This window comes from Poeciliopsis prolifica, unplaced genomic scaffold (genome assembly GCF_027474105.1).
Source record: "Poeciliopsis prolifica strain line A6 unplaced genomic scaffold, Auburn_PproV2 SCAFFOLD002, whole genome shotgun sequence".
Classification (NCBI taxonomy): Eukaryota; Metazoa; Chordata; class Actinopteri; order Cyprinodontiformes; family Poeciliidae; genus Poeciliopsis; species Poeciliopsis prolifica.
The window spans coordinates 14,773,499-14,788,207 of record NW_026562377.1 but is presented as its reverse complement, the minus strand read 5'-3'; the positions used below and the strand labels follow the sequence as shown (position 1 = coordinate 14,788,207).

Genomic DNA, 14,709 nt, shown 5'->3' with positions numbered 1-14,709 from the left:
GTGGGAGGGGAGGAGGGGGAACCCTCCACTTGCGCTCCTATTGGCTCCCGGGGAGTCTGTGCCGCGTTGACGTCAGACCCCTGCCGCCCCTGCGGCGCTGAATGGACCGAGCAGCCTGTCTGCTCCATACTCCAAAACAGCTCGGCACGGCGCGGCGTGGCTCGGGCATCACCCTGGGAATAGAGAAATACCTGGAAACGAAGGTTTGAGCGGAAACGGGCCTCAGCAACAGCTTCGTGTTTTTGAGGTTTTTTTTTTTTTTTTTTTTTTGTTCTTGTTGGGTGTTTTTTTTTTTTTTTTTTTGCACACAAGCGAAGACGGGGGGAGTGCGCCCACCGCGTTGCGGGTGTATGTGCGTGCGTTTGGATCACGATGATGCAAAGTGCGGCGGTTCTACCGACAGAGAGTCCTGTAAAGAGTTTACCGGAGATTCTCGGTGTCCCACTGCAGCGTAAGACATTGTTTTGTTTGTTTCCCCACCATCCTCTCGCCTTTCTCTGTCGATTGCCAGTCCGGGAACAGGTTGGTGAACGCGACCACTGCTGCGGGGTCGGCGGTAAGGAGAAGGGGGGGCTGACTAACAGCCAGAGCGCAAGGAGAGGAGACTGAAGCCCTCACAGGCCAGTGATGTGTCATGCTGCTCGTAAAACAAGCCGCAAAAGTACTTAGATGAAAACCAAGTCACGGCCAAGAGATGAACGGGACCTGCTGCTTTTTTCTGCAGAAGGTGCCAATGCAGTTTCAAGCCTCCTTAAACGTTATTAATAATTTCTGTTCTGAAGCGGTGGGTTTTTTTGGCGTCGGCGCGCTGCGTCCTCGGCGCAGAGCGGCTGGATTCACACTGAGCCTCCCAGCTGTTAATGTGTAAACGAGCCTGCATGGTCAGGCGATCAGACGCGGTTGTCATCGTGGCCCGTCAGACAAACGCGCTCTGGCTTTGACTGGCATCGGTCACCGAGCCTGATGAAAGCCTCGGCCGTCCAACAGGGCTGGCGTCAGAACCGACATTTGCGGTGCGGCGGTTATCAACGAAATCTCGCAACGTTTCCTGGACTTCGGCGTCAAATATCTTACGTCTGTTCGCTCGTTAATCCGCGCCGCGGCCTTTCATAATCTGAGCGCGTAAAGACTGAAGTGAGACCGGATCCGTTTCTGCTCTGACCCAATTATTCAGGGTCGAGTTGGGAAAATATAGGCGACCCCCAAACCCACCCACACAACAAGAAGAAGAAGAAAAGAAAAATGTAATGATAACCCTGTAAGGGTGAGATAATTACTGCAATTTAATTAATCTAGTTTCATAAAATTATAAGATAAAATGCTCAAAACGAAAACTATCTATCTATCTATCTATCTATCTATCTATCTATCTATCTATCTATCTATCTATCTATCTATCTATCTATCTATCTATCTATCTATCTATCTATCTATCTATCTATCTATATCTATCTATCTATCTATCTATCTATCTATCTATCTATCTATCTATCTATCTATCTATCTATCTATCTATCTATCTGCTCTTTAATGTTATGAATGGATTCAGATTAACAGATTGGATAAAGATCCTGCCACTCAGCCTCCTGCAGCGCCAGGATTCATCCTGGATCTAAACCTGGATTATTTCAGGAACCAAAGGAGCCGCTCTAAGCATCTCATATCCGGAAAAAAAGGGAAACCTCTGATAACTCTTAGGTTGTAGTATTTACTTATTTACTAAGTAAATAATCATAAGTTACTTAGTGAGGTCAAAAGTTGGAGGCATCAGCCTCACTCAGGCAATGTTTTTAATTCCTTTTTTTTTAAATGTTGAAGTTGTAAAGAGAAGAAAGCAACAGAAAACAGGCCACTCCTCTCTTCTACCTACATACACTTTAAATGTTTTGATTTTCATTTGACAAATAAATGAGGGTTAGGGTTAGGGTCAGCCCCAAATATTTCTGCTAAGGGAACAATGTTTGCTTCTGCAATATTCCAGGTTTTCAGGATTCAAGCAGATGTTTTAACAATAAAATCTTCTATTTCTTACCTTTAAAAAATGATGAGTGGGCCAGAATGGCGATCTGACTTTTTTTTTATTTTTCAGATCAAATTTTTGCAAACAACATAACACAAAAAAATCATACATTTTTACTATTTTATAGTTATTATGTTTGCAAGCATGCTTCTCTCGCAGCACCTGCATTTGCAGAATGCAGAATAACATCTATGTTTTTGTCATAGGGAGGTTTTTACAGCGTGCAGATGTGATCTCTGCACGCTGTAAACAGCCCCACTGCGTGGGTTCAGACTCCTGCTCAATTTTCTGCTCACTTTCACCTCATGCTGTCACCGCTGTCTTCAGTAGAAATCATGCAGATGTGTGACAAAAACAAAACCAAAATGCTTCAATCAATGATGTTCTATTTTTTAAATGTCTTTTTATATTTACAGACATTCACAACGTTAACATCAACCTTACTTTGCATGGAAAGATTATTTTTTATTTAGTAAAAAAAAATAATAATAAAGAAGAAGAAGGCCTGCATGCACAGAAGGAACGACGCAAAAATACGTCAAATGCGTGGCTCTGTTTTTAAAATAAATGAAAAATCGATCAGTTGTGCTTTGGAAATAAATTCGTAAAGATCCAGTGTGTTTGAATGGACATCGTGCACTGCTGCAGATTTAGTTTTCAAAATTATTATGACAAAGAAATATCTGAATCTAATCGCGCCTTGATCTTGATTTATGTCTGTAGGACGCAGTCTCACCTACAGACACTGGTTGTCACCACGCTTTCCATAAAATCATTCAGGGATTAATTAAGATCGAGATGGAAGAGGCAAACCAGATTAAGACGGAGAAAATCAATACGTCGTCAGAAAAAAAAAAAAAAAGAACAATTTTTTTTGCTCTGCAGTTGAATACCTCTGAGATCAGCACCTCGGACAGAGACGGAAGTCCTTACCGAGCGCACACGGTTTTATGGAAAGACATTTGTATTCCAGTGCAATTTTATCTAAAAAAGAAAAAAAAAAAGGCAACATTTGCTATGTGAGGATTGATTTTCCATAAAATCGAGAATGTACCATAATACCAGAGCGAGAAGCTGAAAACAGGATCAGGAAACGCGTAATTGGAAAACCACAGAATGATAAAAAAAAAAAAAAAAAAAAAAAAATAATATATATATATATATATATATATATATATATATTATATATAATATATATATATATATATACTATATATATATATATATAAACATGACCCTAATATTTATGTTATGGAATTTATTCAAATGTTTGTATTTTTAACGGAGGGAACTCTTGGTTGATTTTGACAAAGGATTTATTTAGCGAGTTTAATTCAACCTCCTGTGAGAAATAAAGAAAATTCCCTCCGAAACGACTTTTCCCGTAAAAAGAGCGAATCTCTCTGGTGATGTTGGACCTTTGGCTGCCTTGTGTCGGTGGCTGAGTGTGACATGGCCTTGTCGTTGTTTCCCCTGGCAGAGATCCCTCAGTGTGCAGGCTGCAGTCAGCACATCCTGGATAAGTTCATCCTGAAGGTGCTGGACAGACACTGGCACTCCAAGTGCCTCAAGTGCGCAGACTGCCAGACCCCGCTGGCGGATAAATGTTTCTCCGGGCAGGCAGCGTCTACTGCAAGGAGGACTTTTTCAAGTCAGTGCGCCTTTCTCTTTTCTTCTTGTCGTTGTTTTCTTGTTATTTTCATTTATTTTTTTTACTGAGCATTATCACCGGTTTGTGTTTTATTTTAAGTCGCAAAGATTGCAGCTTTTCTGTTGGGGGACTCTTTGATGCATCAAAACTGCTAAAAGTGCCAAAATTCAGAAATAATGCTTAGAATCGCTTATATATATATATATATATAATATATATATATATATATATATATATATATATATATATATATATATATATATATATATATATATATATATATATATATCTATATATATATATATATATATAGTACATATTGGTGCATATTAGACATGAACCGGTATTCTATGTTCATGATATATCTGGTGTACAAATACAATATTTTCACAGTATTGCAATTTTTGTACAAAAAAAAAATCATAAAATCCATTTTATTTTTGGCAAGACAGTTGAATGCATCCATGTCAGAGCTCATTTTTTTTAATATAACATTAGAGTTATTATCACAAAAATAATAATAGTTTTCACAGCAATTGCTCTGTTTTTTTATGTGACACACAAATTTAAGTCAAAATATATCATAAGCTGACGCCAAACTCATTAGGTTTTTGAGTGTTTATTGCATGAAATAAACCTGCCGTCATTCTGCTCTTTATAAAGTAATGTAGGCTCAACATGCTGGCATCATTGCTGGTTGTGACTTTACTCAGCATTGTCATTGGCGTCTTTTTAGTCATGCTTGAGAAGAAAAATTTTGTAGGGGCCAGGAAAGTGTAGTAGGTCTCTTTCAGCCATCTGACTGGCAGTGTGTAGCAACATGTGGGGGAGGGGGCAGATGGAGAAAATCCTTTTTTCTGATGGAAGAAAGTTTTGAAACATTTATCTTAAAGCGGTTGTGAACCTTCACACTGGTTCCCTGTCTGCTTGGTGAAGATGCTATTTATAACATCTGTGATTTTCACACCCATAGATTAACTTGGCTCTGATTATAAATCCCTATATTTCACAATCTTTCTTTTTCTTTCTTTCTTTTTTTTTGCCGTTTTGCTTCTTTCTTTTAATGATTGGATTTCAGAAGCATTACAGAAGAAAATTGAGTTTGACTTTCATCCAAAACAGGATCAGCAGATCTGGGCTTTTTACTAAATCACGTTTGAAAGGTTTTAATGCTCAAAGCTTGAACGAGACCCCCGAGGAGCTCTGGAGTCTAACTGGTTGCTAACTGTATTAGTTGACCCAGGGGGCCTCCTGAGGGGGACGTTGGCATGTTCAAAACTCTTCAAACATGGAACAGCACACATATGGTTTTTCTGGTTAGAGACTGGAAGGCTTCACCTTCCTGATTTAGAGCCTCTCCTCTCCTCAGTCAGTGTTTTACTGGTTCTCCTCAGGGTGGGTTTATTGTGTGCTGCCTTTTTCAACAAGCTCTGTTTAATGTCGGTACTTTAGCTGCAGAAATACAAGCATGCCAGCACACAAGCAGATATGCAAACCCGATGCATTCCACTGACGCATCTGTCAGGCGTGCTGCTAACAGAAATGCTCTGCAGAGCTCGTTTCCTTTTGCTTTTAACAGCAAGGACTTCACATGTTGCAAACTCTGTCACATATTTCTGTTTGACAACATATTTATGGAAGTTTCGCTGTCTGCATCTCCATCACCATCTCTGTTTCATGTTTCCCTTCAGGCGTTTTGGGACAAAATGTGCGTCGTGCCAGCAGGGCATCCCTCCGACGCAGGTGGTGCGGAAGGCGCAGGACTTTGTGTATCACCTGCACTGCTTCGCCTGCATCATGTGCAGCAGACAGCTGGCCACCGGCGACGAGTTTTACCTCATGGAGGACGGGAGGCTGGTGTGCAAGGTGGATTATGAGACCGCCAAACAGAACGGTAGGTGTTGCTCACTGTCAAAGCGGAATGAGAAGAAAGGGTGAACATGTACTTCCAGTGATATAAAATGATTGTTCCAAATGTCCATCTATTCGCTTCGCCGCTGAAAGGCTCTGACCTAACTGGGCCGCATCAGAATTGCAGAGGAGCGTGATAGATCAAGCTGTATGCACCTCTCAGCGAGGCAAAATAACTTCTGACTGTGGATCGTTGGTGTTTGTCATCTGGGTGTGTGTGCTGTTTCTGTCCCTCCCTCTCCTCTGAGATTTCCATGCGTCTCTGATTGATTATGTAAAGTGAACCGATGCTCTTATATGGTGCGGCTCCAATAACTCCTCTCCTCTGGCAAAGGGTAGATTTATGTCCTCTGCTGTGGGAGTGGGACAGATGCACAAGGACAATAATACACTGCCCTGCATAACTATTCGCTTCATTTAAAACACACACACACACACACACGCACACACACACACACACACACACACACACACACCCACACACACACACACACACACACACACACACACACACACACACACACCACACACACACACACACACACACACACACACACACACACACACACACACACACACACACACACAAATATATGCAGAGGGATGCCACTCATGTTTTGCAACTGTGCTTACAGATGATTCAGAGGGTGGGACCAAACGACCCAGGACCACCATCACCGCCAAGCAGCTGGAGACCCTCAAAAGTGCCTACAAAAACTCGCCAAAGCCAGCCCGCCACGTCAGAGAGCAGCTGTCCTCTGAGACAGGCCTGGACATGAGGGTGGTGCAGGTAGAGCATTCATTCTTAAAAATGTGCTTTTAGACTTGCAAAATGAGTTCACTCCAATTCGACTGTGGTTGAGTGAATTCTTCTGTCATAAGGCATTAATACTCGTCTCTCTGATCATCTGTAGTAATTTAAACAATGTCATTATGACTGGGAAAGCCTGTAGTTTTCTCATCAGGACTTAAAATCATGTTTGCTTTATGTGTTTAGAAGCTTCTAGGTGTTTTAGCGAACCTCTATTTCTTGATCATGCTTAGATAGAACAGTGTTATTATTTTAATCCATTCTGTATGTTGCACTGACATTGTTTTATTGTTTTTGATCCCATTCTGTACAAAAAATAAATAATTATTTAGCTATGTACTGTAGGTGCAGAATTAATTACAATTTATGTAGTTATTTATAAACATATTTATAATTTTGTTTTAAATTTTTATTGTGGCAAAATCTTTGCTTATAACAAATATTGATAAAAATCAGTGATAAGTTATCATTATTTATTCACTTTTTTATAGGTGCTATAAACTGTATGCCAAGCAATCGGAGAGGTCAAATATTACATCATGTTGACATAAAATAGAAACTTTCTTGATTTATTAAATGTTTAATGCCAACCTAAAACAAGATATAAAAACATAAATAAAGAAAAGAGAAATGAAATTATGATGGCAATGTTATTTGTTTGATTTGACTTTTTTAAAGATGAATATTATGGCTTAACCCGGCAGGTTTGGTTCCAGAACCGGCGAGCAAAGGAGAAGCGTCTAAAGAAAGATGCCGGTCGCCACCGCTGGACTCAGTTCTATAAAAGTGTCAAACGCAGCAGAGGAGGAACCAAAGTGGAGAAGGAGAGCTCAGCTGATGATGCAGGGCTCAGCGACAGCGAACTGAGCTTCCGAGGTATTTTTTTTTTTCGTCCCAGAAAGGGAATTAGCAGACATATTCCTGCTAATAGGATTAAGGGAGCATTCAAAATGGTAAATCACATGAGAGCTGCAGATGCCAACGCATCTTTGTGGCTTTTCATTTGCCTGCTTGTGTCTCCTGTTGGAGTGCGCCACTTTGAGGCAAATTTAAAATGTCATACCTGTTTCAGTTTTCCTCTGTGGCCGCTGATGCTTTCTGCCTCTGTTTGTTTGTGTGATGGAGCTTATTGGAAATGAACAACGGCTCCTTAGTGGGATGCAAATGGAGTTTTAGGCATCTTTTTGTTATTTAATATTCACAGCCCCACCCCCGCCACCCTCCTCCTTTCCCTTTTTGGATAATTGTAAAAGTCTTTGAACCAATTTGAAAAAGAACGCTGTTTTTATGAGAAATGAAAACATGGTGACAGAAACTCTATAAAGCATGTGAGGCTTTTATTCAATTAGAGAGAAAGTGCTTTTGGGCTTTGTTGTTACTGAAGCCACACAGGGGATCGATTGGAGATGTAAACACATATTTTGTACTGCAGTTATTGACCAGCACACAGACATAGATATGAATTTCAGGTTTAGCATGTGCGTCATACTATTTAGAAGATCAGGATCCACACATTTTACTTGATATGAGTCAAGAGTTCTGCAGTCTTGAATGAATGCTAAAGAGCTGTTTTTAATTTTTTAAATTTCCTTTGAGAGAAACCTAAAGCCTCTCCACTTCACATGCAGTCTTTTCTATAAATACTTATATCACAGTCACAAAATTCAATCTGTTTTACAATGCATAAAAACACTGCACATAGCACAGTTCCTGAAGTGGAGGGAAAACAATGGATTGTTTTATTTTTTTACTTATTAATTTTTGTCCACAAATAAAAAAATCAGAAACATTTGGTGTGGATTTGTATTCACCCTCCTTTTCTCTAACAGCTCAAGATGAAATCACATTCAACCAATAGGATCTTTATAAATATAATATCCCAAATTTTGACAGTCTCACAAAGCTCTGTTCAATCAATCACCTTAAAAAGCAGAGGGAGTGATGGAAGATAATATTAGATCATTCGCATGCCTGCTGTAAACGTATTGCATCTCTGATAGTGCTGTTTACATTATATCATATGCATATATAATATAGGATACATTTATCGGCCAGTGGATTTCTGGGCACTATTTCTTTAATTTTGGGGGATCGTGACTGTCTGATATTTTATTGGCCGATACTTACATGTGAAGCCCATCTTATCCCCTGATCTTGTTTTTGTCAGCAAAGGTTTAAAAATCAGCCACCGTCCTTTTCTGCTCTGCTGTAAGAGGCTTCACTGACAGACTGGCCCACCAGGTCAGGTTTACAGTTAACAATATTCTCCCCTCTGTAACCAACTTAGTGACTTTCTTGCTATATTTAGCAACATTTCAGACTAACTCAAAACCGGCAGGTCAGGCTTTTTAAAGATGGTAACTTTGGATCGGCCAGAAAACTGCAATCAGTGCAGCTCTACACACAAATTCATGACACTCTATGATTAAATTAATTTCTCTTAATCATAACTCCAAATAGCTAAAATTTTAATTGCCACCAGGTGAGATTTTCTCCCTTGAGAATGTGGACCGGTACCGGTACCAGGTCGATTCTGAGCCTTCAAATGATTTTAACAGACGTTTCACATACCTTATAAGTTGATGTAAAAAATATTGTTGGTTTTAGCCACATAAATTATCATCAGCAAACAACATATCACAGCTTAGAGCAGCTCCCCTATGAAGATAATTTTTTATTATTCACATGTCTTTTTTAGAAACATTACGTTATGAAGACATATTAAAACACATTTTGGCTTTTTTCTATTCTTCCTCTCTTCTCCCTCCCCAAAGGATGAGTAGTGTTTTGAGACATTGTTTTGCTAACTTATCTTCTACTGGCGCTTTGGACCCTTAATGCTCTGCACGTTGCACAGCAGCTCAAATTACCGGTACCTACCGCGGCCACCAGGGGCCCCCAAGAGCAATTTGTTTTCTTTTTGTCCATAAAATAGATTTCTACATACATTATCAAATTATATATAATTGCAAAAACAAATCACTTCATTATGAAATGGTGTGTTTTTGTTATTATGATGACATAAAAGTCATTACTAAAAAAACAAAACAAACAAAGAAAATCAGCTCCACTGAGAGGGCCCCTTGGTGGCCCTGGGGCCCTAAGCGGCTGCTTAGTTTGCTTATGTCTTATAGGTTTTCTGCATTGACCCTGAAACACAGTTAGATCTATAACAGACCAATGTACCTGCGTACTGGCCCAGTCAAAGCCGAGATCTAAATATAACTAAGAATCTATGGTAAGGATTGCTCATGCTGAGTTATTTGAAAGGGAAAATTGCTCAGTCTCGATCTGCCAAGCTCCAAAACGACCGACCCAAAAATAATTGCAATTATGTTCGGTTGTTTCTCAAAATATTTTAACCTGGGTGACGTTCAAAACCATTTTTCGAAACACTTCAAAGTTATACACCACTTTAGGGTTTCTCTGTCGTGTAAAAAGACATTGAAACAGATTCCTGCCTCAAAAATAAAACATTCAAGTTGTCTGAATACTTAAGCAGAAGACTGTGTTGTACTTAATGCTCAATTAAACCTATTAAAGAAGAGAAATCTCCTGTTTTATTTCTTACTGATCTTCTTTTCTGATCTCCCTAGATGACCACGTCTTGTCTGACCTCAGCCACGCGAACGGCCTTTACGGGAGCGTGGGAGACATGACCAGCAGCGCCGTCATGAACGGCAGCTTCTCCGTCGACGCAGCGGGACAGCCCTACCAAGACATCCGTCCAGGGAGCCCCTACGGTCTACCGCAGTCACCTTCCTCCATCACCTCCCTGCCCGGCCACACACCTCTCCTCAACAACCTGACCTTTAACATGGACAGTCTGGTAGCGCAGGGGGGGCCGGGCGGAGTGGGACAGGCTCTGAGGGCCATGGCGGGGGGCCCCACCTCAGACCTCTCTACGGGCAGCAGTACGGGATACCCTGACTTCCCCACCAGCCCGGCCTCTTGGCTGGATGAGATGGACCATTCCCAGTTTTGAGCTTCCAGCTCAGCAAAAGAACCACTATGAGGATTTATCAAAAGAACACGACAGATGTTGTTGTTTTTTTTGTAACATTTCTTTACTTCACCCTGCGAGACTGCTGTGCTTTGTGTTGCTCGGGGGAGAGAAAAAGCTTGACTGGAGTCCAAACAGTGAGATAACAACCAGGTTGGAAGATGCAGAATGGACTTAAGCAGTGAAGCAACACCTGAATGTTCAATCTCAACACTGCATCATTTTTTCTTTTTTTAATTATTGCCTGTTTTTATTTTGTTCAGTCGCTACACAGGAGACTAAACTCCAGAAACACTGGTGGACTGTGCTGAAACTCACAGGTCAGGGCCGTCATTTGTACCGGGCCCAGAAGGCAGCTGCATGCTTCTGATCCACAATGAGTCGAACTGCTGGCTGGCCGTACCAGAGCCTTCACATTGGCATTGCACTTTACTCTCCTCTTCTTTTTCTACGTGAACGGACAGGAGTGCAGAGGAGAGAGACGTATGCACAAGGCAAACAGTGTTTCACTCGGAGAAAAACTACAAGAGCAGTGGCACAAGCGTGAATCTAGAAACGTGCTCATTTTTTTTTGTCTAGTTTTTTTATGTATTGCCGATAAGGTGTTTTGAGAAATGGTCTGATCTGCTGAACTGTGCATCCAGAAATTGAGGGTGTTTTGAGACAAAGCGGTCAAATTTACAGAACTTAATCTGAGTAAAAGACGCTTCAGAGAAGAAATCCGTTAGTATTAAACCCTTTTTCACACGAGGAGCTGAAACTTTCAGTATAGGTCATATTTCTGCATTAATTTATTCTTCAGATACAAATATATAAAACATGTTTCTGTAATAAATATAAACACCAATAAGTATTAAAAGGAACAAAGAAACGCCCCTGCTCTGTTCTCTTCAGTCAGATCCAGCCTTCTCCCGATAATCTTCTCAGTCAGCAGCAGCCTCAGCTTTGCCTGCTATCAACCTACTTCCCCCAACTCCAGATGTGATGTCGGCCCTTTGTACCAGAGGGATTAACACAGTCTGCCACATTCAGAGCTCATAATTCAGCATCTGAGCTGGATGGGCTGCAGAGATCAGTCACCGTCAGCTCCCGCTTCACAAATTATTTGCTACAAGAAGAATAGCTCAAAAGTAAATCCCCCGTGAGCTTCGTTTAAGTTGTAAAATTAACTCAGAGTTTCATGCTTGTGCAGGAAAATGCATCCTCCCAGGTCTCACCTCTGCTCCTGTCTGATCTGAGGACAAGTCGGTCGATGTGAGCACCTCTTTGGAGAAAACAAAAAAATCTTTTTTTTTTTCTCGTATTTTACCTCATGGCAAATCAAATAACAGGCAGTGACACAATTACAGATTACAGCCCACAAATTACAATGTGTTTACCTCTTAAAATCACAACACTTTTAATATGTGAGTGAAACGGACAAGTCAAGAGAGGGGAAAAAGTTTGGCCTTTAAAATGGATCTTTATTTCTTAAAGTGCTTATTTATTATGTATATTTTATTTGAATTGTTTTGGAATAAAGGTTTCTGATTATTTATTATTCAGACATTACTTTAAAATGTGTTAGAAAAGTGAAAAATGTATTTCAGTAATGCCAGGTAATTCCAATTAATTTTCTGCTATGTAAATAAAAAGCATAATCCCTCCTGTCAGACGCGTGTCACAGCTTTGTTCCCTGCACAAACCAGTGGATACGCAGTTACTGCTGCTCACAGCTGAATTACAACATAATTTGTTGGCTGAAATCTGGGATTTTAGAGGAAAACAACACAGGAAACTCATCATAGAAGCAGTTTTGTTCAGTCTGTTTTGCCTCAGAAGTTTGCATCTTATTGTTGTAAATTTTGTACAGTTTGAAAACGTGTAGACTGTCTTGTTTCATGAGCGCTATTTATTATTATTGTTATTATTATTATTATTGCCATGTGTCTTTGAAAAAGATGTAAAAGAGAGCACTGAATTTATTCATTTATGCCTTCTGTGTAATGGTATGAACCGTGTACAGGTAAATCTATATGAGGAAAATAAAGCTGAATTGTCTTTGGTTACCCCTCGAGTGAGTTTCTCTTTATTTTTCACAGAGCTGGCCTGCAGTGATGAATGCGAGAGCTAAGATTGCCAGGCGAGCTTTATTTATGACGCATTTAAAGAAAAATATGTCCTGTTGGTGTTTTTATTATTTTTGCCTTATCGAAACGCTCTTCGAGCCAGTTAACCCACAAATTCATTTACCCATTGAGAGCATTTACCACACACTTAGGCCTCTATTCAATTGTGGAGATCCATTTAGTACCTCCAACAGGCACTGGTCAGTCATTTAACAGTGATCGATGCTGTTTTCCTCTCTCGCTCTCCGAGAGTGGGGGTGACAAGAAAGATGCATGAAAAGAAACTATATGGGAGGACAGAGGGGAGGGGAATAAAACATGCACACAAACAGATGCCTTGCTGGCCGCTTCTCTGATCCTATCAGTGCTGAGGAGACACTGGAGCAGATTGCAGCACAGTCAAATCTACCCTTAATCCTAGACTGTTAACTAATCGTAGAGTGATTTGTGAAATATGGCCAAACATGCATTGTAGCCAGTCAAAGAGAACGTGTCTCTTATGTGAGTATGTCAGAATTTTAAATACATTGTGCATTAAAGCTGTGTTGATTTTAAGCCATCATGCTTTGAGGATTTTCTCAAAGCTGTCTAAAATAATTGCCTTTTGTAGCACATTGTTAGAGATGAAGATGTTTCTTCTCGGTTTTGTGGATCTCTGAGTCGGGAATCAAACCCCAGACATTTGTGCTGAGGACTGTGTGAACGAGGCTCCTGCTCTGCAGACATGAAACTATCTCTAAGGTCTTCACTAGAACCTCACATCTTTTTTCTCCCCTTGTGATGCGACACAACTATTGAAAAGATTTATAGTTATGTAGTACTTTGGAAAGGTAACGATACCTTTTTCACATTTTGTTATATTACAACCAAGAACTTTCTTTATGAAGGGAGTAAGCCTTCATTAACATAAAGCTAATAATGTTTCTTGTCTCACGTTTCCCACAAGTCATGCAGGGGACACAGGAATGTGGAATCGCCACGGGGAAACTTGTTGGTTGAAGCATCTTGTTGTGATGTGAAATGCTGCTCTTCAGCAGAAATGTTTCTGCTGTGCCTGAGAGACTCAGTACCGTGGTGAAGATTCACCTTCCCGAATGCAGCTATTCATGCTATTCATGTGTTTGAACGGCCTAGTCAAAGACCGCTTTCACCTCCTGCACTGAAATAGAAAAGTTTATTTGAACTAATTTTATTAGTTTTTCTCAAGCTAATAATTCTGATTTGGATAATTCTGAAGTCAGTGATAGCTTGAGCAAAATTAATCAAATTAGCTGTAACAAATTTGAGTAATTTTTGACACTAGTTAAAAAAAAGCAAATATTTTTTTCAGTGACAGTACGTGGATGGACGGATGGACGAATGTGCCGTCCAGTGTGTGTCTCGCTACGCCTCCTTTTGTTTGAATAGTCCAGCCTCTCTGCAACGCTGATCCAGATGAAGTGGATGTGAAAGATGACTGAATTATGATCTTGGCTAAGCATGTTTATTAAAATAATTAGAAAGAAATGAAATGTGTTATAATGAAATTACACCACAGCGTACATCAGAATGAAACTCATTTCTATGTGGGAATGTGGAACATTTGTCTGAAAGGAGGGCCGTGCAACCCAAACATAAGTGCTATCGATTGCTTTGTTTTAGATATTCTTTCAGCATTATAAAAACAAAAGGGCAAACACTCATTCTGGTTGGAGTTTGCACGTTTGCATAAAATGCCACAAATCTAGCTGATTTTTATTTAAGCATTGATTGGATGGGCTATGGGCATTAATGGATAGGGTCTAATAGAACCAGCTTACAAAGATAAAGAGCTGCACAGACAGTTAGGATAATTTACACGCCACTTACAGCACTAGTATACATATAAATCTGAGGGAACTCCACCACTGTTGCTTTTGCAAAGATGACAAACACAAGCGCAAATGCCATTATCATCGATCGCAAGGCTTTTATTACAAACTTCCTAAAGGAAACGCCATGTGTTTTTTTTTTTCTTGCATGAAGCAAAAAGGAATAAATTAACATGCAAAACAGACAGGATTTGTTTTTGGACCGAAAGTCAATCTCAGAGCATCGGGAAAGGACATTTTTCTCTTCGAGTGATTTCAATGCAGCCCTGCAGTAAACAATGATCTGCATGATGGCTGAGTTGGCTGGAGTCAAGCAGAAGTCTTTCAATGACACCTTCAAGGTTGTTTTAAAGGA

At 40.1% G+C, this 14,709-nt stretch overlaps 1 protein-coding gene across 1 annotated transcript; it reads left to right on the top strand.

Annotated features, from left to right (window-relative positions):
* The first annotated feature begins 254 nt into the window (after positions 1 to 254).
* Positions 255 to 12,438, top strand: lhx4 (LIM homeobox 4). The gene is given in 7 exon segments (XM_055060418.1): positions 255 to 451; positions 3,501 to 3,629; positions 3,632 to 3,671; positions 5,363 to 5,565; positions 6,218 to 6,372; positions 7,098 to 7,269; positions 9,990 to 12,438. Coding segments are annotated over 7 exon segments (1,167 nt in total). The 5' UTR covers positions 255 to 372; the 3' UTR covers positions 10,379 to 12,438.
* Positions 12,439 to 14,709: the final 2,271 nt, after the last annotated feature.